Raw genomic sequence first — 23184 nt, 5'->3', positions numbered from 1 at the left:
TCAAAACCATGTATTTTTGCTCTGGTCGTGATGTGGAATTCAAGCAAATCAAATCTCAGCTGTCTGTGGCCCCACGCTCTGTTATCTCAGCTCCCTGTACGACACAAAGGAAACATCCCCAAAACTGCACCAGTATTTTCTTCAGAATCCAGTTGAACGTCTTACCCCTGTAGCAGATTTAGAAGATGAGATTCTAAGTTTAATGCTCTCCTAAATACTGGTGAGACGTGTGCTTTTGGAAAAGAAAATAAGTATTTATCTTACTCCTACAGCAGTATATAATGTTAAACTTCTGTAGAGCTTCTCACCTCCGGTTCTGGAGGTGGTGTACAAACTTACATTAAGTAAATGTCATATGTGTGTGTAGCTTTGTTTCCTCCGCTTCTCAGACAAAACTGTGCTGTGAAAGCAGAAGGACTAGAAGCTGATGTACTTCACTGCGAGCAAGAAGCAAGGCTGTAAGACCAGGCTGCATGTGGACCTGGTGGGACCGTCCTCTTCAGGCAGGATATGAAAGGATTTAGGACTCTGGTCCTTGGTCTCGCCTAAGAAGAAGCTGGAGGCTCTGATAAGTATGTGTCAAGATTGTTGTGAGATGGATTAACTCCCTGTGGGGAATAAGGTGAGATCATGAAATGTATTTAATTTTATCATAAGGTGCACTCACCTTTGTGTCCCAGAGGTGAAAAGGTTTTATCTCTTCCCACTAACTGCAGTGTTTACCTCGCTCTCGGTTAATGGGAGCTGTATGGATTTTTTATTTCCCTTTTCTCGTAGCAAATGTCAGAACAGGCCAGGTTTAGAAACATATTATCTGACAGCACAAACAAAGTGCTAACTCAAACCAGCTCTAACAGGTCCTTACTTTGAGTCTTTAAGGTCTCTAACTAAACCATTAGCCCATGGAGTCATTGATATAGAGCACAGACCTTGCTCCGCAAAAAAGCCAGCCCAGACGGAGGAAAACACAATGCACATCACAGACATCCCATTTTCACCGCTCCATCCAAAACATAAAAGACCGTCCTGGGATGGCACCTTCCTCCCATCTAAATACAACCCCACGCATCCGAGGGAAGGGGAATTCCCCAGGTATGACTGCATTGCCTGCGGGGAGACGACGTGAGCCTGTGCCAGGGGCCTGGCACGCTGTGAGCAGGCTGGAGTGGGCACGAAGCGGGTGAGATGGATGCAGGAGCATCTCTTTGGGCAGGTTTCTCATTTGCTTTATTGTGTACGTAAAACGGAGCCCGCTGCCCTCAGCTGCGTGGGGGCCAGGTTTAGCCCAGCGGACAAAGAGGGAATACCTGTTAGAAGAAATCTTTCTCTCCTGGAGAGCCGCGGTGGCTAAATAGGCTCTCCAGAGGCACACGGCAGGTGTGGGTTCAGGGTTTTGTAGCTTTGCTTCTGGAACGGCGGGGAGGGTTTGGGAGGCTCTGTACATTTGCCCGATGTTATTTCTCAGAGTCTTTTTTCAAGTGGAAGGGAACGTTCAACCCCACGCGCCCGGTGCTGCTCCCTGGGGCTGTGTGCGCGGCACGTGGCAGAATTGGGCCTCGGTATTTTTATAAAAGGGAAAAAAGCAAACAAACAAAATCAACAGATGGAAATCCTCAGATGGAAGGGGACATACTGGTTATTTATTTAAAGAGCTGCTAAGGTCTAATGGAAATTTTCAAGAAGCATTCCATTTAGAACGAGCAGAGGTTTATTTAGCCCTTATTTTCTGTTTGTTTTCAATCATCTTTCACAGCAAAGAACATTTGCTACCAGTGCTCATTCCTAGCATCTTCAATTGTGTATTCCCCAGCATTATCCTGGTTGCTACGGAGACAACTGAGATGCCACAAACAAAGCTCTTCTGGTGCGGAAGCAGTGCACCAAGGAGAGAAATATCCCTCGGAAACACGAGATCTTCCAGCCCTCGTACACAGGTGTGGAAAATAGGTGAGATCTATAGGACACATAAAGTGCTGGACCCTGAGTCTAAACAAAGTGTTTCCCCAGAGCTGCTTCCCTGTTGCCAGCTGCTTTTCAAGCTTCACAAAAGCCATGAACCATATTACTCTAGACTTGATGCCAAAGAACATTTTCTACCTGGATTTGAATAATGTGAATATATTAATTAAAGTTGATAATGGCTGATAATGATTTCCATCAGCAGTAGAATGTTGCTATATTTATCATTATCTATGAGATTCTCCTACCTAACTGTAATTTATACAGAGAAGACTTAAGTAACGTGACTTGCCATCTTAACAACTTTTCTGATAACACCTTTAAAGTTATAGAACATTGTGTCCTCAGACAATAAGTCCATTTCTCAGTATGTGAAGGAAAGCAAAAAGAGGAGATCAAGACTCCCAGGTTTTGCTTTGAGCAGCTTACCCTTGAAAAGGAGTTGATTTTGAGACTGGCCACGGCACTGGCAAAAATTTGAGAACAATTTAGCATTTGTATTTATTATGGACATTGCTTGGCTGAACTCTTGACATGGTTTGCAGACAGAAGTAGGTCTTAAAGTAAAGGGAGATGGGGAGAGGGAGAACAGAAACTCTGTGCCTCGGTGCTTTCTAAAAATCCAACCAGAGATACCTCTGAGGCTGGGGGAACTGCACCCCAGCTTCCCTGGCCTGAGCAGCACTGGCCCCAGTGGTTTGGGGTTGGCGGTCCTCACAGCTTCCCCTTGGACTTCAGGGAGAGAGCATCTCTCCTTAGGCTACGCTCGTGGGACCTTCGAAATGGGAGCTATGGCAGCAAGAAGTAAGACATGTCTTGCAAAAGGCAGAGAGGATGCAGCAGGAAGAAGGCTGGAAGATGTCTTCTGCAACCCAGCTCTTGGGCTGGAAGGGTGGGCAAGGACTGGATCTTCCCTCAAGGGGAAAAAGAGGGGATGACTAGATCCCAGTAAGGAAGCATCCAAATTCTTAAACGGTGGTGGATCACAAAGGTCTACAACCCAGTGGGGCAGAATTCATGGGATTGCCCTGGTACTATCTCAATCTGGATGTAGGAAGCTTTTCTCCTGCTGCTGCTGTGCCTGCACTCGGCGGGGCTCTTGGTGGGAAAGGCTCTTCGAGAAGAAAAATTAGAGTCAGACATTAAACGTCAGCCAGTAACTATGCTTTCATGGCAGTATAACCTAAACCCAGCTAAACTATACCTGACTTAAAAAATTCTTTTTTTATACCAGGTCACTGGATATAGACATGCAACTGTAAATTCTGGGAGAAAAAAATCAGAATAATCATTTCCTATAAAATAGGTCTTAAGTGATATAAAATCTACAAAATATGCAAAACAGATTCACTTTTAGCTAGTATGGACAGAACTCAGAAACATCAGTAACTGACAAACAGAGGTCAAAACAGTTTGCAAAACAAAATAGGAAAAAAAACCATCCGGGAACCTCAAAAATCTAAGTTTGATGACATAACTGCTCTTGGTTTCAGCAGACCTAGACTCAAAGAAAGAACAACAGGAATCTTCTTAAATATTTGTTGTTAAGGTAAATCTAAAATGATTGTCTAGCACAATGTTAATTACATTGTACAGCAATCAAAACAGAGACGCTGAGTCTAATGAATCCCTACTCTCACCTTTGGAACAGAACTGGAGTGTCTTGTTCACCTCCTTATTAGCCCATAAATATTCTAATTAGGAAGCAACTCCAGATGAATAGGATTAGCAATAAGGACATTTTAGAATAGGTACACAAGAGATACTCAAAACTCTCATGTCTTATCTAAGGCTCTCCTGACATTTATAATCATGTAGAAACGCTAAATTTACATAGCTCTGCCTAATTAGACGTGGTTGCAATTATGTTTGTGGGCTTCCTTTTTTTCCTGCCCAAGTATAACTTACACTGTCAAAACAGGAAGCAGGAACTGAATAGAAGCTCAGCAAGAAATAAAAGTATTTTCTGCTATTTATTTTTTTGCTGGTTTTAATTTGAAATTCATATTTCAAAGCCATTTTTTACAGATCCCAGGCAAGAACTGGCTGTTCATGGATCCAAGTCCAGATCACTGCTGCTTTAGATGTAAAGATGTGCTTTATTTGGACCAGCAGCATCTTAAGAGCAGGCACTAAAGCAAGCCAAATTCTGCAAAAGGTGATACATGTTCTGCCTGTAGTCAGTGGGTCACTCCTGCTCTTCGTAAGAGCGGGAAACAAAGAAATTTGTTTCCTTTCAGGACTGTAAGCTCCCTAAAATTCTCACCCTGCCTATGTATTTTGCTGACTGCCCTGTGGTTTTTGCTTCCAGTCCCTCTCCCCAGCCTGAAAGAGCCGGAGTCTGACAGTTCTGAAGTAATTCTGTGTTTGCCTTCCTTGGCCTTCAGAAAGATGGTGAGAAGCAGGTAATCCATCAAGCTACATTTTCTGTGCAGCAAATGCTGGCATTATTGGGCAGGGATTTGATAAATGATGTGTACATTATAATAACTGAATTTCAATATATTGTCTTTGATGTCTATAATCACAGATAGAGTTCTTTCACCTTAGCTCAAACATAAATCAAAGTAAGTGATATGGACTCAATTCAACATATTTTCAAATTTCTGTTTCAGAACTAAACCATAATAATGAAACCTCGTCTTCACCTGCACAGAGCTCAGGCTGCAATCAAGGTAGGTGGAGATGGCCATACATATGTATAAACTTTCAGGACTGGGGTATTAGGAAATTCCCAGGGCAAACAGCCACGAATCCATTTTATTGACTGCTTAAGGTCTAATTCTCTCTACTCCTAAATACTTTGTTTATTAGAAAACCAGCATCTTATCTGACTCCCACGTCATGTTTCAAGCTCCACGCAGATGATGCCAGCAGAGTTACAGAGCCCTTGGAAGCCAGGCTTCCTGGTGGCAAAGGTCAGTGGCTCTAGGCACAGCAGTACTGAAGAATACCTTCTTAATAAAGACTCACGAGGAATGAGAGACCAACCAAAGAACGGTACTGAAAACCTCCTGTTTACAGCTTGACTGCCTGGAACGTGGGAGAGGTGGAGAAACAACCGTTCTGCTTGTGTAGGTTTGTAAAAGCCAAAATTAATCAATTAAGAAACCAAATACTTTCCTTCTAGCAAACGGAACAAAAGTGGATCATGCAGCAAATGGACTGACGTGAGCGCTCTCAGGCTGTTTAATGCCCAGCCCAGATCAGTAACGTCCACCAAGTCTAGGGTCGACCCCAAACCAGCTGAAACCCAAAGCCTGCTGACGCCCGACTGCAGCCTTCCAGTGGATTTTACACTCGGGCTCCACTGAGCTATAAAGAGCTGGCAAGTTTCTGAATATCTGCATGAAATAAGTGCAACAGGCTGCTTCTAAAAGGAAGTAACCGGCATGTTTTCTTTGGCTAGGACGTCAGCCTCATGGCTGCTTTCTTATCAAGCTTTCTGATCAGGAGTTGTATCAGTCAAGCTAGTTGGATCCGAAAGCTTACGATGACAGCCCAAGGAGTTGAAACAAAATCAATAACCATACAAACACCACTCCCATCCTCTGCTCTGCTATATTTAAGATCAATCAATATGCATAAATGACTAGCGCCAGGCACATCTGCAGTAGTCTAGCACATAATCAACTTTGTCTTGTCTCAGCTTAATATAATTTTCCACCATATTAGCAGTCTTTATGATATCCTGTCTTTTCAAATAGACATAATTCAGAATCACCACATAGTTCAATTGGATTATTTGAGTCACACACAGACCACCCCCCCTCCCCCAAATCCGCTCTTCAGTGACAGCCTCTCTTCACCGCGGTTGGGATTACAGCCATGTTTAAAGTGTTTGCAAGGAGGTGACATTTGAGGCCATAGCCAGCTTCTACCGATACCTCTGGCAGAAAAATTTATGTGTATGTGTATACATACACTTAACAGACTGAGAAAAGAAATGAACAAACTTATCAAATGCCATGCTGAAGCATCCATTAAAAATTGCACACACTTTTAATGACTTGGGTGAGGGTTGCTCTTGCATAAATTTATTTAACGTTAATGTCCCTTGTTTGCTGTAAATTTCACACTGTGAAATTACCAGGGCAATTCTAATGGAGCTGAAGCCTCCAGCTGCACTCTATGATAAAGGAGGAAATAATTATGAATTCCTCTGGGAAGCCAAAGAAAGTCAAAGATCTCCTTCGAAACTGCTCCCAGATGAGCTGCTCATCAGCAAGCTCAGGAGGTGCAGAACCGCTCTCCAGCGCCGGGGGAAGCAGAACGAGCAGGACGCTCGTGCTGACAACAACTCCGCCATCAACTGACATTTAATTTGAAAGGATTGAAAGCTGGTGTCTGCAACAGTTTCTGCCAAGAAACGTATGAACAGTCAAGACAGAGCATGGAAGTGGTTTTATGTTCCAAGTTAGGATGATACTGTGTAATTTTACATCTAATCACCTAGCGCGAGACATAACCACCAAACACACAGCTCCAAGAGCTCAAGCCTGAAGCTCTGACAGATGGCTGTATCATGAGAGGATGCTGAACTACATGGGTTGTTCCACCTAGAACGGCATTTTCTATATCGCTTTGAATCCAGAGCTCATAGCCTTTGCCAGAGTTCACATCAAGAGTGGAAAAAGGATAAAAAAATAGCAACTGCAGAAACTCCTTTGTGCCAGCCTCCTTAATCTTCCATCCCTGCAGATGTCTTTTGGTCCCCTTTCTGATTTCCCCACACCCTTGCCCTCCCTTGTATCTCCCTGTTCTGGAGAGGCAGAGGGCTGCAGGACAGTGTTTCTCCCTTCGTCTCCCTTCCTCCACATCATTAGGGGCTGGCCTGGCCAACGGTGTTCTCCCCGCAGCGGCAGAGCCCACCTCGGCAGCGAGCAGGTCGGGGCACAGCTGGAGACCCCAGCCCTTGCCTCCTCCCCACCACCGCGCTCCTTGCCTGGCAGTCAGCAGCCTCCCTTCGGTCGGCTTTGAATTCAGACCCAGTAACGAGTGACCCAATAATCGGTCAGACTGCACCTCTGAAATGATAAAGCAACTCATTCCTGGTAAGGAAAGCAGAGAAATGTAAGAAGCAAAATCACCTAATGGAACAGACAGGCAGTATTTATTCAGTTGCTCCCCATGCGTCACTCACGATAACGTGTTGCAGTGTACTTCAGGCTTGTTTCCCAAGAACAAATATAATTCTTATTTATAATGCAACAAAGGATAAAGCAGGTTTCCTGATTCTGACAAGTGACTCTGTGATTATTTCTTCAATAAAAACCATAATGTCTTTCAGATTATTCTCTCACTTTTTATTCTGGTTTGGAACAGAGAAGGCACAGATGAGCATCTCTATGCCTTGAGTCACTCTGTTTATTTTCTCATTTATAAAACTCGGGGACCCGCTAGAGAACACTTCAGTGGTACTTAAGGACTTTGGAACACTGGATTGAACTTTGTGGACTGGACTTGCAGCAGCATATAACCAATGCACGGCTACGGAGAGCGTCACCGTTTATCAGGTAATTGCATCCTGTGAGATGATAATGTACTGGCGGCGGGCTTGTGGCGTTATCACCGCAGATCATGACATAGCGCTCTCCTTGAATAGCAATCATCCGGCTTTCCGAATAAGCAGCGAACCAACACGCTGCTGGGAAGCCTGTCAGCAAAATGCCTGTATGGTGCATCAGCACGCTCCAGACATTGGCTTGCTGTACTGAAAGGGGGTGAAAAATGTTAAATAGAATGTAATCACCTGCTTGGACTTTCTACTTATGTTCAAATTTCCCTAATGAAAAATGCACCATATTATTTACTGTGTCTTCTTTTAAGGTAGCTGTCACCATAGGATTCAGAAGCACCAAACATACTAAGAATGGGATTTTCTGTGTCAAAATGTCCCACTGAAATTCAGACACCTCCTTCTCACAGTCTGTGCAATACTGTGAAGCAAACAGGGCCTGGACCTCATTGGAAAAAATCCCCAAACAAATTTTGTGTTTATGTAATGATGTATTTATTTAGGGCCACTCCAAAGAGATACAGCTGGTTAGACTTGAAAATAACTGCCTGTGAAAATGCAAACAATAATTTATGTAACTTTAAATGAGTTTTTGCAAGATGTTTTGATGTGTTTTCCCTGAATGCTCCCCTGCACATCTGGTTATTAAGTATGTGATTTAGCCTACCTTATTTCCTATGGATGTAGTAAGAAAAGCACCATGCCTGTGGTCCTCTCTAAACCTGCCCCTGTACAGCATCTGGGGTCAGCACAATAATGCAAAATCCATTTCTCAAATCTGTCAGTCAGCCTTTGAAGATGCTAACACTGCAGGCAGTGGTCACTCTGAGTTACATTAATAGGCTCTTATTGCGAACAGTGGAATTAGTTTTCAGAAGAACATCCCTAAATACCCGTTTTGATATGGTAGGATGACAGTAGTGGCAAAGACCATATAGAGAGCTGAAGGGGCCTGAGGCCAAAAACTGGTGGAGAATATTATGACAAAGTGGTTTTTCATCAGAAGATGCTAAGAGTGAAACTGCTCCCAAGGAAGGGCATTCGAAACCTCTCCATCACTTGGAATTTATTTTTACATTGCAAAATAGTCCCTTTTAAAATGCTTTTAATGGTTTGAGATAACTTTGACAAAAATTGATCTTTTAAAATGTCAAACATCATTTTAGATGATCAATATCAACGTGACATTTTTGCAGCTATTAAAATAAAAATGTTGATTCTCTCCATATTTTTTCTGATTGGTAATTACGACTTAAAAAAATCATTTATTTTGTCCTAAACTGGGGGTGGGAAACTCTTGTGGGGCATTTCCTGCCTAATCAGGATCATCTACATAAATGATTGCTGATGCTTCAGTTTCTACTCACACGGATATAGCTGAGAGATTCTCCAGCTCTCTAGTTTGGGGGTTCACAGAAACGTTGCCACGGCCAAAGGAGCTGCAGGCGGGCCACCTACCCAGAGATCCATCCAACGTCCTGCAGCTTTCCCTGGGCTTCAAGCTATTTTACTAGCCCTAGTGAAGTTTGCTCATGGAAAATCAGTTTGGAGATGTCTATGGGCGCCACGGTCAGGGCAGTGATTACTTTGCAAACAGCCGATACGTTGAAGTCACACAGTCATTCAGTGCCCCTCCAGCACACGCTGATGGAAGCTGCGTCTGCTTCTCATCTGTAGGGCAGATTTTCTGATAGTGAGGGGCACTGGTAACCTTTCCAGATCTTCTCTTTATGCTCAAATATGCATTCATTCAAACCACATCTAGCTGCTGATTTACAAGCAAATACTGTTCATTACCTTTTCTGTCAAACATCATGTCTTCTGATATCAAACATTAAGGGGAGAAAAATGCACATAATTTACAAATCTAGTAACGCATTTCCCACCACACTCCTCTGCATTGCCATGGCCACAAAAAGATGGAATCAGCCAAGATGAAAGCATTTTCAGGGCTGAAGTTTAATGGCTAAAATAATTGCAGAAACGTACACATCTCCAAAACAAACCACTTCCAGAATGAATAATGCGTGGAGTATCCTCTCATCTACTACTTCACTTCATCTCAGTACAAGCTCCCCTGTGAGCAAAACACATACAATATATTGTAGCATACTAGAAACGCCGCAGATCAGTATGGCAGGGCCAGCTCCGCTCTGCTGCAAGCAAACCGCAGGGTTTGCACAGAGTTCGAGAGAAGGATGCTGCTCTTCTTCTCTCCCTGAAAGTCACCTCCAGAAGGTGAAAACAATGCTTCCTAAGTAGGCATTTCATTTGGCATATGCTTGCTTGGGTGGTATCAAATTCTCCCTTTATAAAGGCAGGTATCTACCAGAAAAGCTTTACCAATTCTACAAGAGTCACTTGCTTTTGACTTACAAACCCTGTTTCCCATCCTCAGTCAACAGAAATCAGCCTGGCCAGTTCACCCCTGTTTGAGCATCTGCCCAAACCTTTAACCATTAAAACAAGATTCTACCTCATAAACTGAGATGAATTCCTCATTGGTTGGAATATGAAACCATAATCTATTTATTTTTCAGAGAGCTGTATAAATTAAGACTGGAAAGGCCAATGTATTGAATGTCTGGATAGTATGAGTCACCACATTTTTATCCAATTAGTTCCCCTTCTAAATTTTAGCCAGCAGATTTGAGGTCACTCAGTATGTGACCTGTTTACTTTAACTGAAAACTACATTTATTTTTCTGGAAAGGCATTTGGAACAGAAAGCATTTTAAGTGCAAAAAATTAATAGCTTGAATAAAACATCATTGTACTGACACATACTCTACTTTATGAGGATGTCTTACAATAAATCCCCAGAATTTTTTAATAACTGGAATAACAGAACAACAATGAAAGGAAAATATTTAGCCTAAAAATGAGGAGAAAAAATGGTGAGGTTTACCATGACAAAAGAACAAACTGCCTCACCGTTCTGCTACTACAAGCTCCAAGAGGCTTCAAGGTGCAGTTCTGGGAAAAATAACACCCAGCTCCTTCCTGCCTGCACATGACACCTTGCTGGCCCTACCCAAGAGACCCTTTCTCAATGTGTAGTGAATGGAGAATATCCCAAACCTTGGTACCTGACGTGATTATTTATAGCCACTCTAGTGATGCTTGGAAATGTCTAACAAGAACAGTTGTTCTCCCCTTCAAAGAGCCACCTTCTGCCACCTTTTTGGATACTAATTAGCACAGAATGCAAGTAATTAGACAGTATTTGTGGTGCAGAATAGCAAACTTCCACATTTTTGTCCCTGTGCACACATTTCTGCCTTTTTGGGAGTATTACATCCCCAGCAACTCCATACCCCACGATCCTGACACTGTTACAAAGCTCTGGCGAGACGTACCATAAAGACACTAGATATATCACCATTTTAATTATATTTTCACAAAGCACATAATGGTCTCTCTGTTGCTTACACTCATGACTTTCCATTTTAAGAATACTTTCCGAATACAAGGCTCTATATCTGGTCTTCTGACAGTTACACTCCTTTGCATTTAAGCTGCCTTCCCCTTATGCTCTGTTAAGAAAAGTAGCCGCTGTAGACCGAAACATCTGTAAACTCATTCATGCTCTGGCAAATGTGTCGATGATAATATTTTAATAAGAAATGTAGCCAAAGAAACTTATAGGAATGGGTTGTGTTATTAAAAACCCACTACTACGTCTAGGAAGAAAGAGTTAACAAAGACTCTCTTTAAAATGCTAATAACAGACAATGGTCTGTGGATAAGTTAATTAGTGGAGCCAGCTTGTGTTTAATTATTTCACTTGACCTGGTGCAGATTTAGACAATAATCCCTTTAGAGAGGGGAAGGGGCTGTTGGAAAGTATGTGATGTACCAGAAGAAAAACTTTAAATCTGCCTGAGCTGAGCAGGTAGTCTTCTATCTAAAATTGGAATGATACACTATTCTCCACTGTAAGACAAGCTCAAATGGAAAAAGAAATGCAGGTCTGAACCAGAGAGATTATGCTAAGGACCTGGTGAGCTTTCCACTCCGATACTTAACTTTTCCCCCCCTCTCCCTATTCGGCTGGGATTTTACTACTGAATAATGTATAAGCCAACCCACTGTAGTCAGAGGTGGGATTTCATGAGCAACTTGAAACAAGTGCAACCAGACTGTACCAGAACTCTTTGAACATACTAAAATATGCGTGAAGAAAGAAAAGGGTGTACAGACTATTAGTATATGTGGAATATTTTATAGGAGAGGCTCTGAAGATTTCCACATTTTAGAAAAGAGAACAAATTAGGTTGGGTATCAGTCCTATTCTTGCTCAGATTCTATAATCGGATCCAATTAAACTCAAAGGTTTGTTTTATCTGAATAGGTCAACCCCAAATCATGTAGCTTTTCAATCTAGTAACATCTCTTCAATAGCTTGCCCAAATACGAATAAAAAATCATTGCAGTTTAACATGTGAATCACTACAATCTCCTCCAGAGGCTATAGCATCTGAATGCTAGCAATAAAAGGAATTACTGCGCCCTGTTACCTGGAGTACTGCGTCCAGCTCTGCAGTCTTCAGCCCAGGAAAGACATGGACCTGTTGGAGCAGGTCCAGAGGAGGGCCAGATCCTCCTCTACAAGTTCAGTGATCAGAGGGCTGGAGCACCTCTCCTGTGAAGGCAGGCTGAGAGAGTTGGGGTTGTTCAGCCTGGAGGAGAGAAGGCTCCGGGGAGACCTTCCAGCAGCCTGCCAGCACCTAAAGGGGGCTTATAAGATGGGGACACACTTTTTAGTAGGGCCTGTTGCGATAGGACAAGGGGTAATGGTTTTAAACTAAAAGAGGGTAGATTCAGACTAGATAAAAGGAATAAATTTTTACAGTGAGGGTGGTAAAACACTGGCACAGGTTGCCCAGAGAGGTGGTAGATGCCCCATCCCCAGAAACATTCACGGTCAGGTTGGACGGGGCTGTGAGCAGCCTGATCTGGCTGAAGATGTCCCTGCTCATCGCAGGGGGGCTGGACTAGATGATCTTTGGAGGTTCCTTCTAAGCCAAACTATTCTATGATTCTATGAAGCCAGGTGTATAAAAGAGGGTCTAATCCAAATAGAAAAAAAGAATTAAAAAAACAAATTGGGGAGCTACTCTGGCAGGCAGTAAATAGCTCCATCTGCACGGAGTGGGAGGAGACTCTTTGTTTCAGCCAAAGGGTAGGACTCATTCTTGGTGGAATCACCTCCACGGGAGATGTAAACTGGCTGTAGGTTTACTTTTATACACCGGTTCTCTCTGTTCTGTAGTTAAAGCATCCTTCTGTGTGCATCTTCATAGGGACTCAAACTGAAACACGTCATGGAACGGCACCATTGCTCTATTTAATCCTCTTTATTAAACCATAATTTGATGGGGAATGAAATGCCCTCAGACAGGAGCAAGGCCAAGACAAACGCAAGCCGTGTGTAGCAGATCACCTTGTCAGATAATTACTGCAGAGAAGCGCTGTGGTGCTGAGGTGGGCTCCCCATCAGCTCCTCTGACAGCTACATTTCACTGGAGCACAGGGATTGTCAGCCTCATCAGGAAAGACGAAGCCTCCTTAGCAACTGGTCTGCAAACGTGAAACCAACTTCTCAAGCGGATGGGCATGGCCACAAAATCACGGGTTTTTCCTCATCCCTCACAAACAGCTCTGACGCTCTACTCCTTCAAAGGGCAAGAGGGGCGGCAAAGAAGACACAGCGTGTCCCAGTCACGAATAAGGCACTTTGGCAATGCCAACAGCGAGGCAAAGAATCTCTGAAGACAAGTTCAAAATTAGCATTAAAAAACTGGTTATCCTGGCGACAGGCTGACCATGATTTTCTGAATCCCAAAGAGATTGTGTTACATAGACTGAAATAACAGGAACAACATCATAAAGTTTCATGGAAACCATCAGGCTGAGCAGCTTTCTTAACCAAACAGGCTCTGCTCTGCCCTGTTTTTCCAGAGCGTGCAAAGTGCTCCTTCCCTAAAAGCAGAGGTGTCAAGGATTAAATATCGTACATCTATCGGTCAAGGATTAGCAATACAGGTGGCCATAAAACGTGCTCTGCCTGTCCAGGCAGTATGATTAAATACACGTTTGTTGTGCTGTCTTACTTCCTTCATTAGTGTTTCTCTTTGCTTGTCAATGTTATTAAGTTCCTAAACCCCCCAGTGATGACAGGGCCATTAGTGTCGAAGCAGAGGATAGAGAGGATAATGAGTGAATGTGTGAGGATGAAACCACAGCTAGGCTGAGCTTACACAAACTCACATTCAAACTGTGCCAACAGATCATCACAGTTTGTGTAACCAGTTGGTCGCCAGCCCATTACATCTGAGTCCTGATCATCTTGCTGGTGGATTTTTTTTGGAGGTAAATACCATGGCTATTTTCCTATCTACTCATTGGACTCCCACAGGTTCCAAACTGTTTACCAGCCTCTTCTTTTGGAAAGCCCTTTTGTTCTTTAAAAATTTCTCCTGTGATCTCCAAATACTCTTTTTTTTTTTAGTGAAACACATGCTATTGTCTTCCAAGGCCCATGGTTCAGAGTCATTCCTCTATCAGTTTTACTAGTCTACCAGCTATCAGGTTTTTAGCAAGGAAAAATAAACAAAAAAACCTTTCCATACACATGAGCTCCAAAACCGGATTGACAGCATTGTATTTAGAGAGTTGCGACAATCACGCAGAAGACCGAAAGGTACAGATGATTCTGGAAACACCCACCAGAAAGACACACAGCCATTGCTATTTGAGAAACGCAAACAAGGACACGTATTCTTTCCAGGTACTGTAACAAGGCTTCAGAACCACTGATATAATTCCCTTCTTAATTAAAATAAATGGCGTTATTTCTATGACAAGGCTTCTCTCACTTCTTGCCCGTTCTGCAACAAGGGCTACCGAGGAATCCATTAAGCAGTGCTGGACCAACAGCGCTCAGAGCAGATTCAAGCCCTCCCCATCTGCTAACTTCTGGTATCTTGAATTAGTACAAGTGGCTCTCCATTGGGTGCATGATGCATTTCCAAAGGCACTAAATGGGGTTAATAAAATGAACCTTCTTCACTGATGAGTAGTAGCACTCCTCACCATAATTTGCTGAAAAAGGTCATTCTTGTCTGTAACAAGAAAATGAAATGCGTGCTGGAATGATGGAGCAAGCTCAAATCAGTCCTACATACAATGTAGAACCGTAAACCAGAATCAAGCATAAATCTACTGGCTAAATTCAGCTTATGGCTAATCAGCTCTTCCTCTGACAGGATATGCTGCTGTGGAAATGGGATAATTTTATAACTGAATAATTTAACCAGTTTTATCTTTAAGTAATGATTTCAGGCATATTAATATATAAAGCTTCAGTATTTACATTTTTGTTACATGGACCTAAAAAATTACAAGGTATCAGGAATAACACCGTATTCAATGATAAATGACATTTATAGAGTGGTTTTCATTCCCTGGAATGACTTTGTGCTCCACAAATCCCTGGGATGGTGTGTGGCAGCCGGGCAGACAGAGAGGGCAGAGCCTGCTGTGCGACACAGCTGGGAAGAACTGCTTCTCAATAGCAAAGGGAAACTCTTTCGGAAACATTAAGGCCCAGGCTAGAAGGGACAGGTAAAACACAGAGTCTGACCTGCTGTACAGAGGATGCTATAGTATTTTACCTGCTTACCTCTGCTAAGACTCCAGTAGTTCACGTCTGGCTTGAAGAAATGTTCCACAAAGACTTCCGATCATTATTTGAATGCTGTGAGAAGTGGAAAAGCCGCTTACCCTTGGAAGTCTATTACAGTCCTTCGTCATCTCAGTCATTGGAAAATACCTCAGGAGCCTGCAAGTCTGGAAGCTAAGTACAGGGGCTTGTGGTCCAAATTCATAGAAAAGGATGTGCCTCCCTGGCAAAATAATTGCTAATCACTTACTCTCATATTCCTCCTGTGAGTACAGCTGCGGATGCAATTTTCTGCATGTTTTAATGCAGTGATACGGGAATTTCATGTTTAAAAGCAAAATACTTGTGGATCAGCAGAATCTAACAACCACATTTTAGTTGTTCTCCAGAAAAAATAATGGAGAGAACATGAAAACCAGAATCCTTCTCGCTTTAAACAACTCCTGTAATAGGTATAAATAGCAAACACGGTGCATGCTAGATTGTGCCTGTCAGAAGGTGACATCCTCTTACCAATTTTGCGTTAGTCCTCACTGCGCCTTGGAGCTGGCTAATTTGAGTGAGGAAAATGGGAAACAGAAACTCTTAGGATGCAGTCAAGCCATTTAGATGTCACTTTCCCTCATTCTTTGTATTTTGTCAGTACACATACACGACTGATAATCTGCCCAGATTCGCTCATCTGTCACACGTATCGTGTCGAGATTCTTCAGCCTCACGCTGCAGCAGATGTTCCTCCAACCCTGAGCAGAGGAGGATCACAGCTTTGGAGAACATTGCATTGATATGCGGTGAGGGGAAATAATTAACACCAGGCGACGATAATTTAGGACAGAATAAATTCCTTTTGTTATATTCCAGGAGTGGAAAAAGGATTGAAAGCTGCTGGAGGAAAGTTTCCTGGTGCTGAAAGCAAAGCTCAGCCTGCGTTACCTGTTGGCTACACTTAAGAGTACTGGCTGGCTCGAAGAGACAAGCCCAGATTAAAACCACTGTATCTGGGTAATCTCAAACTACGGCATTGCTATCCATGGGAATGTTTCACAAAGGGTGAACTACAGCAGTCTCGATGGCTAAACTAATTCCTATCACCGGTGCAATGCCTTGTTTACTCCCAGCCAACATCTGAAATGAAGTAACAAGGAGGTTTTAAAAAGCTGCTGCAATGACCTGGAGATAAATGTACCCAAAATAGTTATTACAGATGGTAAAAGCCAATCCCTGCTCAGTTTTTGGAGGAGCAAAATACCTTTTTTTTCTTTTAACATAACATTTCAAATTTCTGCTCTATCAGAAATGTCTAGCTGCACCAAAACCAGAGTACTGGAAAAGAAATCAACTGTCTCTGCTAATAAGAAGAACTTTTCCTCTTCCCCGCAAAAATCCTGCCATTTCATTCATAAATAAAATAAGCCACTAACTCAGTTGTTGGCAGGCTCTCTCTTTCATCTTTCCCTCACTTGAGAAAGACTAGCAACATCACGTTTTTGGAAAGCCAAGTGTAGTAATCATAGAATCGGATTTCATGTATTTTTAAAAGCATTTGCAGCAGCAGCGATCCAATCACTTTAAAAAAAATATAAACATACAGAAATTCGGAAGAAGCAACTCAGAGCTCCTGCCTTTCTTCATTTCTTCAACATGAGATGAATGTGCCGGGAAGGGACTCCTTTCTAAAGGAGATCTCAAAAAGTTAGCAACGTTACACTACAAGCACCGCAGAGCCGAAATACTTATTACCTCAAATAAGCCTGGATGACATTTGAGATGTCTCGACATTTATTGGCCTGCCAGCGGAGCGTGGGATCAACCAGCTCCTTTTCTCTCACCTCTTTTTTTTTTTCCTCCTGCTTGCTCGAAGTCCACGTTCATAAAATATTCAGGGGAAGCTCTTCAGAGGATGGTATTGCCTATAGTATAGCCCCAGTGCAGGTTTACTGTGCAACTGAGAGAGATATTCTGCCACCAGAGAAATCAAAAGAGCTGATGGGCTTGAATTACTGCACCAGGAGCTCGCCGTCAGACTGACAGTCTGGGCTCGATCCCCACCTGGGACGCCAGCGTGAGCGGCGGCAGACAAAATGAGCTAACACGCAGAACAGATCTGGTCCCTTTTGCATGGTTTTAAGGAGAAATGTTACTTTTCAGAACCAAAACCAGAAATATGAACGTTCTGCCTGTTTCTGAAGCCCCAGCTGGGGACAGCTGACCCTTTTTTACCTCTTATTTTCTTCCCAGTGGAAAGAAGAAATCTGGAATTCAGATGCACTGCTAAATTAAGCTATCAGTTGGGTAGCATCTCCTAGTAGTACCACCCATTTCTGCAGCAGCCTACCATAAACTAAATGAGCTAGCATGGTCCCCTCCTACCCCCCGAAGTTTGTTACAACCTGTCCATCTCGTGTTCACAGCCTTCCCTATTAATCCACACATTTTGTGCTCCTACCACTATTTGATCTTTCCCTCCTAGTTTCATTAAATCAGCTACAGACTTCCTACGTCTCCCTGACGTTTTCCTGTATTAGAGCAAGCATCTGCTTTTAACCTTTTCATCTAAGCCTGGCTGCCTGAATGTACCTTTGAACCTCTGGCGCACTCTGGATCCCTATCATTTTCCCTATTAGTTCAAGGGATAGGTGTTCCTTTGTTCCACCTTTGGCACTTCTCACCCTTAGGCATCCAGGAGCTTAAATCAGGCTGTTGCTAAACTGTCCTCCTTTAATAATTTTTATGAAGTACAGTCCAATTATCTTTATCTTCCTCGGGGATCCATTCAATTAAGCACAGTCTTAATGAGTGAATGGACACAGAGCATTGTAACCATATTTACATCCAGATTAATGGGAACCAGGTAAGATAACTTTAAAGCCATGAATATTTTAATACCTTGGCTTTTCATTTTGCTATCTTCAGTGTCAGACACATTTAGAGAGACCAGCACAATTTGAGAGACCGAGTTTTTAATTTCCTTCTTGGTTTGTGGAAATGAGGGTTTAGAAACAGCAGCAAACTACATGAATTGGTCTTAAAATAGGTTTCTTGCAGGTTAACCAAAAACACTTCTCATAACACAAAACAAGCTGGAACGTCTTATCCATTTTCTTGGGCATTTCACGAATTGAAGGCAATGAAAGAAACCAGTAAAGAACCAATATTTAAGTGGAGATACTGGGAGCATTGAGAAGTCTCATTTAATGAGCATGCAACAGAAATGTTGAGCTAGAAGCACCAGTTCTGAAGTGACTTTTCTCCCCTCTGAAAGACAAATGCTGGATCTGGAACATGGACCTGTCTCTCAGACACGGAATAGCTTTGACAGTTATTTTCGCACCTGCTTTGAGGCGCCTTTGCATTGCAGAAGCAAGGTAGAAGGGTCCAATGGAGACTGAAACCCTGGTTCTGTTTCAACACAGCTTAACATAATAGCGTCATAGGCACTGATAAATGTGTCAATAAGCATTTGGAGAAATAACTGGTATCCAGGGAATTTATCTTGGTTGTAGTAGTTTCAGCTGAATAGGTCAGATTTGTTAACATTTTAATTTACACAAATCTGCATTCCAAATACTGCTCTTCGGCTCCTTTTCCTAACAACAAGAAAATGTCAGCGGCAAACCCAAATTTACTCCTCTAATAGCTTTCTCAAGATATCAGGAAAAACAAACAAAAACAAAAAAACAATCTGTGGTACAGTTATGGGAATGCTTAAACACATTTTTCAATTTAGACCTAATACAATTTTATGTTAATAAAATAGAAACTTTTGCCAATTCCAGATGTAATCCTGAAACACAGAAGAGAGTGCTGGGAACAAGCATGTCCCGTAGCTTCAGGGCAGCCCCAGGATTCTGCCCAGAGCTGGTTGTTCTGCCTCGATCCAAGTGTCCCTTGCCCAACCTGGTACTCAGCTTGGAACACTCAACCGTATTTCCACATACAACGTGCCAGCTTGCCTTGATTTCCCAGACCCAGTGCAACAGGGGAACTAACATGAAGCATATGGTTCCCCTGCAAGTTTTTAAAATACTTCAGATGCAATCAGATAAATCTGAAAAAAGACAACCCTTCTGCCTTATCCTTTCCCCCTAATTATCACCTGCCTCTTTTTTCAGCTGATTTGCTGAGATTAAAACCTCTCTCCCACCAAGCTATCCCAATCTAGGTCTCTGAAATTAATATAAACAGATGACCTTTCTCCACCCATTAAAATGCTGGCCCCCACTGATGTCGAGGGGGCAATAATAGTTCTGTCATTTCCATAAGATCAGCATTTTCCTGCCAGAATTCGGATCTCTCCTCCGAGTACTCTGCCACCGTCCCCCCAAGGGCTGCCAGCGGTCTCTACAGCACTTGTTTCTCCTCTTCGACTGCAAGCATGCTGCAGGCTTCAGCATTGCCTAGGATAATCTACCTGCTTAAGATTCAGCTAACTTTCCGGTTCTCTAAATAAAAAGAGCAGGGAAAGGTCAAATCTGCCCTAGGTTGTGCTTGCAAAGTCTGCCACGTCAGGTGGGAAGGAACGGGCTCTGGTGCATCTCCTGCTCCCCCTGCTTGCTCCGCTTCTTGTCTTCACATCTGGAAAGCTCTCTGCTCACCCGACCTTCTCCTTGGAAAGCTGTTTCGCACACTGTCTCCCCCCGGGGTCGTCTCGCCCTGAAACTGTGCCTTGGGCAAGCCCCAAATCTGCACCGTTCCCAGCCAGCAGTTCCCGTCCCTGTGCTGGTCCCGCTGGCTGCCCCGGGGCACTCTGCTTGCTGCCGAGCTGCTGCCGGTGCTTTTATCCGCTCTCAGCAGCAGCTCTGGAGTCACGTTCGGGATTCCGCCCAAAGCCACCGTGCAGCTCTGAAGCAAAAAAGCGGCCCCAGACATGTGAATGAAATGGGCACAAACCCCGGCAGAGCAATGCCCGTCCGCTGGCGCTCGGCAGAGTGCTCTGCAGCGGGGCCAAAAAAGTGCTGCCAGGGCTGCTGTGCAAGGGAAAAAAAAATCTCTGAGGTGCTGGAGGCTTTCACCCCTCTGAATTTGGTGTCCCAGGCAGGAAACCCATGCATCAGTCTGCTTGTGGGGCCTCCCGCTCGCTCCGTTCCTGCCATCGGTCACGGGGGAGGAAAGGAGAGAAAGGAGAACGAAACCAGTTTTTGATGCCTTCTCTCAGAATTGCAGCACGCTGGGCTCTCTCAAAATGGATTTCACTGGACTTATTATCTCTGGGGACTGCCTGAACTTCAGCATCTGAGACTAAGACTATGTAAGTCTTTACTTTCCTATTTGCCACACAGCCATACTATCTGTGATTGATTGCTCAATGAACAAATGATCCTTCCCATCATTTCGTTGATCAAGATCTCCTAATTGCATGGGACAGGTGACACTCCACAAACCGCACAGTCCAATGGGGAAAAACCCCCAGAACTTAAGTTCCCCCTCTCCTTTCACACCCACTGACCCACGTCCCCTTCTTCCCCAGTCACTCCAACCCAGCACTGATGCTACACTGATTTTTGTTTAATGTGTGAGGTTAAATGCTTTGTCCTTGAGCTATACTCACAACTAGAGAAGGTGGAGCTCTGACAATTGTACTGTATAGCTTACTCTGGCAGGGTATGTTTTTGTCAGTAAAAATGAAATTTCTTCTGCATTTGGAAAAGCTGTAGATTTTAAAATGCCACGAAGAAGAGGCATTAAAGGTAGAGCCTCACACAAAACCAAAATCACTGAAGACATTTTCATAGTTTGGAAATGACACAAGGATGCCATCATGAAACATGCAAAGTGTGTTGAGTATAGGCTGTGTAACAGCTTCCAAAGATAACATGCAAAGAACTAAGCAAGCTCTAGAAAACCTATAGATGTCCGGCACTTTATCTGTCCCCTGATAGAAGGGGACAAATGCCAATTTATTCATCCCCCTGCTCCATCTGGAGTCTTTTCTAGATCTGCGAGTTGTACAAATTTACACAAGGAAAATATCAGCTTCATGAGTCTGAAGATTCTCCCAGGGTTTCATTGACTGATATGGACGAAGACAAAAATATCACATTAAAGCCACGATGCCCCACAGCTGCTGCAGAAGCAAAGACCACGATCTCCATGTCGCAACTCAAACTAAATTTTAGAGGCTTAGTATTCAAGACAGGATTTGGGCTTTGCAAGTCAGCAACCCTAAACAATCGGAAACCTGGTATGATGGCTTTTAAACTCACCTCTCTGTCAAGTCCAGCAGCCACAGTGACAATGTCTCCCGTCTCGCTGTTAATAGTAAACATATTTTGCGATGGGCTCTGTGGGGTCTGAGTCACGATTCGATATCTCACCATCCCGTTCGCTGTAGTGCTATCATCTGCATCATTTGCTGTCACCGTCATCACATAGGTACCTTGGAACAAGAGAAGATGAAATATCAGGACTATCTCATTGCAGAGCAGACTGCAGTCCCATTGACTCGGGGTCATGTATTTTACTCAGAAATGCTACAGAGAAGACATCCCATTTCAATCCAGCCAGCTAGACAAGGCGAGGATTATGAAAATAGCAACACTGCTGAGACTAGATGATCTGTAAGGATACTGATTACACATAACCGGTATATAGCGTGAAGTCATATGAGGGTATCTATGATTAACTGCTAATTCTTTCAGTGATTGTAAGTTTTAGGGCAGCATTTTTTGTCCTGCAATTTCATATAGATTCTCACAGGAGATTTTTTTTCCATCCAATCACTGCATTCACATGCATTCAGAAGTAGAGTTTAATAGTGAAAAGCCCATCAGACTTCTCAGCAGCTTCAGAAGGACCCCATCAATGTGCCCATGCCCAGTGCAGGAAGAAACTGCCTGCTGCCTCCGGTTCTTGGAGAAACGTCCACCTTTCCGGCCCCTTCTGGAGAAAAAACACCAAACAGTTCTGCAGAGCAAACGGAACAGCTGCTGCCCAGCAGGACAGAAAATCAATGATTTGGTATGTGTGGCCAGCGATGTATTGAATCGTTGGTTTGTTTCTTGCTAATCACCAGTGTCTTCATTTGCCTTGCAAAAAACAATCCCTACTTTCTAGATACTGTTGGGAGTGCACTGATGCACTGACAGGCTCATTATCACTGGAGTTTGGCAGCAGGGTGTTTTGCTAAAGTGGGAAATTATCATTATGAGGGTAAAAGATGTTACTTGATTGGATGGACTCCTGCAGCTGCATGGTCCTGTGACCCCCCAGAGCTCGTAGGGCCCAGCTTTAGGCTTGTTACATCGGTAGAAGAGAATGACTAAAAGGGCAGACACATACTGCTTACAAAAAGCAATCTGCAACAGTGGATGAATCTAATGACATGAGACCTGAAAGGAGGAGTGGGACGCAAAGAGAAACAGTGAAACCAGACATAACCTCATTTAGTGACCACCAAACCCAACAGCGTCAATGGAAAGATGGAATCTACTGCTTGAACACTGCTCATTCGGGAACTCTGAACAGATGAACCAACTTATGAACCTGCCATGCTAGAGGAGGTGCAAAGTGGTCCCAACGAGAACCTAAGCTGATTCAAGATGGATCCATGCGTTGTTTTACAAAAAGAGCCGAGTTGTTCTGTCCACTTGGTTAGATGTAAGCCACTGGCAAACTCGAGGACGTGTGGCTACGTCAACGTTGTATCGTGTCTCATCTAATAAGCCAAGATCCCCAGCTTGGTCACAAAACTACCAAACTTGCAGTTCAGAGAAAGCAGAGAGCTGGAGAGCTTGCATCTGTTTGCAAGAGAGTTTAAAAACATACCCCATGCTCTAAATGGGCAGATCTACCAATGGCTGCAGGATGCCCAAATTTTGTACCCTAGCCAAGTGTCTTTAAGCCACTCGGCACGTAGGCAATCCCCCCAGTATCTTCCCCAACGTTGGGAAAACAACATTTCTCAGTATTAGCAAGAAGCGGCCTCATAAGTTTGTATTTTTGCTCTGTGGAAAGTGCTTTGCTCATCTCCTTCCATCTGGCTCAATCAGGCTCTTTTTGTTCTCTGTGGTGATACATATCC

The 23184-nt window shown here is 43.4% G+C and overlaps 1 protein-coding gene across 1 annotated transcript in view; it reads right to left on the bottom strand.

Moving 5' to 3' along the window:
* Positions 1 to 23184, bottom strand: part of CDH4 (cadherin 4) — a 462344-nt gene that overhangs the window by 59247 nt on the left and 379913 nt on the right. Inside the window, exon 7 of the mRNA XM_049816532.1 lies at positions 21368 to 21540. Coding sequence (XP_049672489.1) covers positions 21368 to 21540 — 173 coding nt within the window. The remainder of the gene's footprint in view (positions 1 to 21367; positions 21541 to 23184) is intronic.

Source organism: Accipiter gentilis, chromosome 14, assembly GCF_929443795.1.
Source record: "Accipiter gentilis chromosome 14, bAccGen1.1, whole genome shotgun sequence".
In the NCBI taxonomy this organism is placed as follows: domain Eukaryota; kingdom Metazoa; phylum Chordata; class Aves; order Accipitriformes; family Accipitridae; genus Astur; species Astur gentilis.
This window is presented reverse-complemented; position numbering and strand designations above follow the sequence as displayed.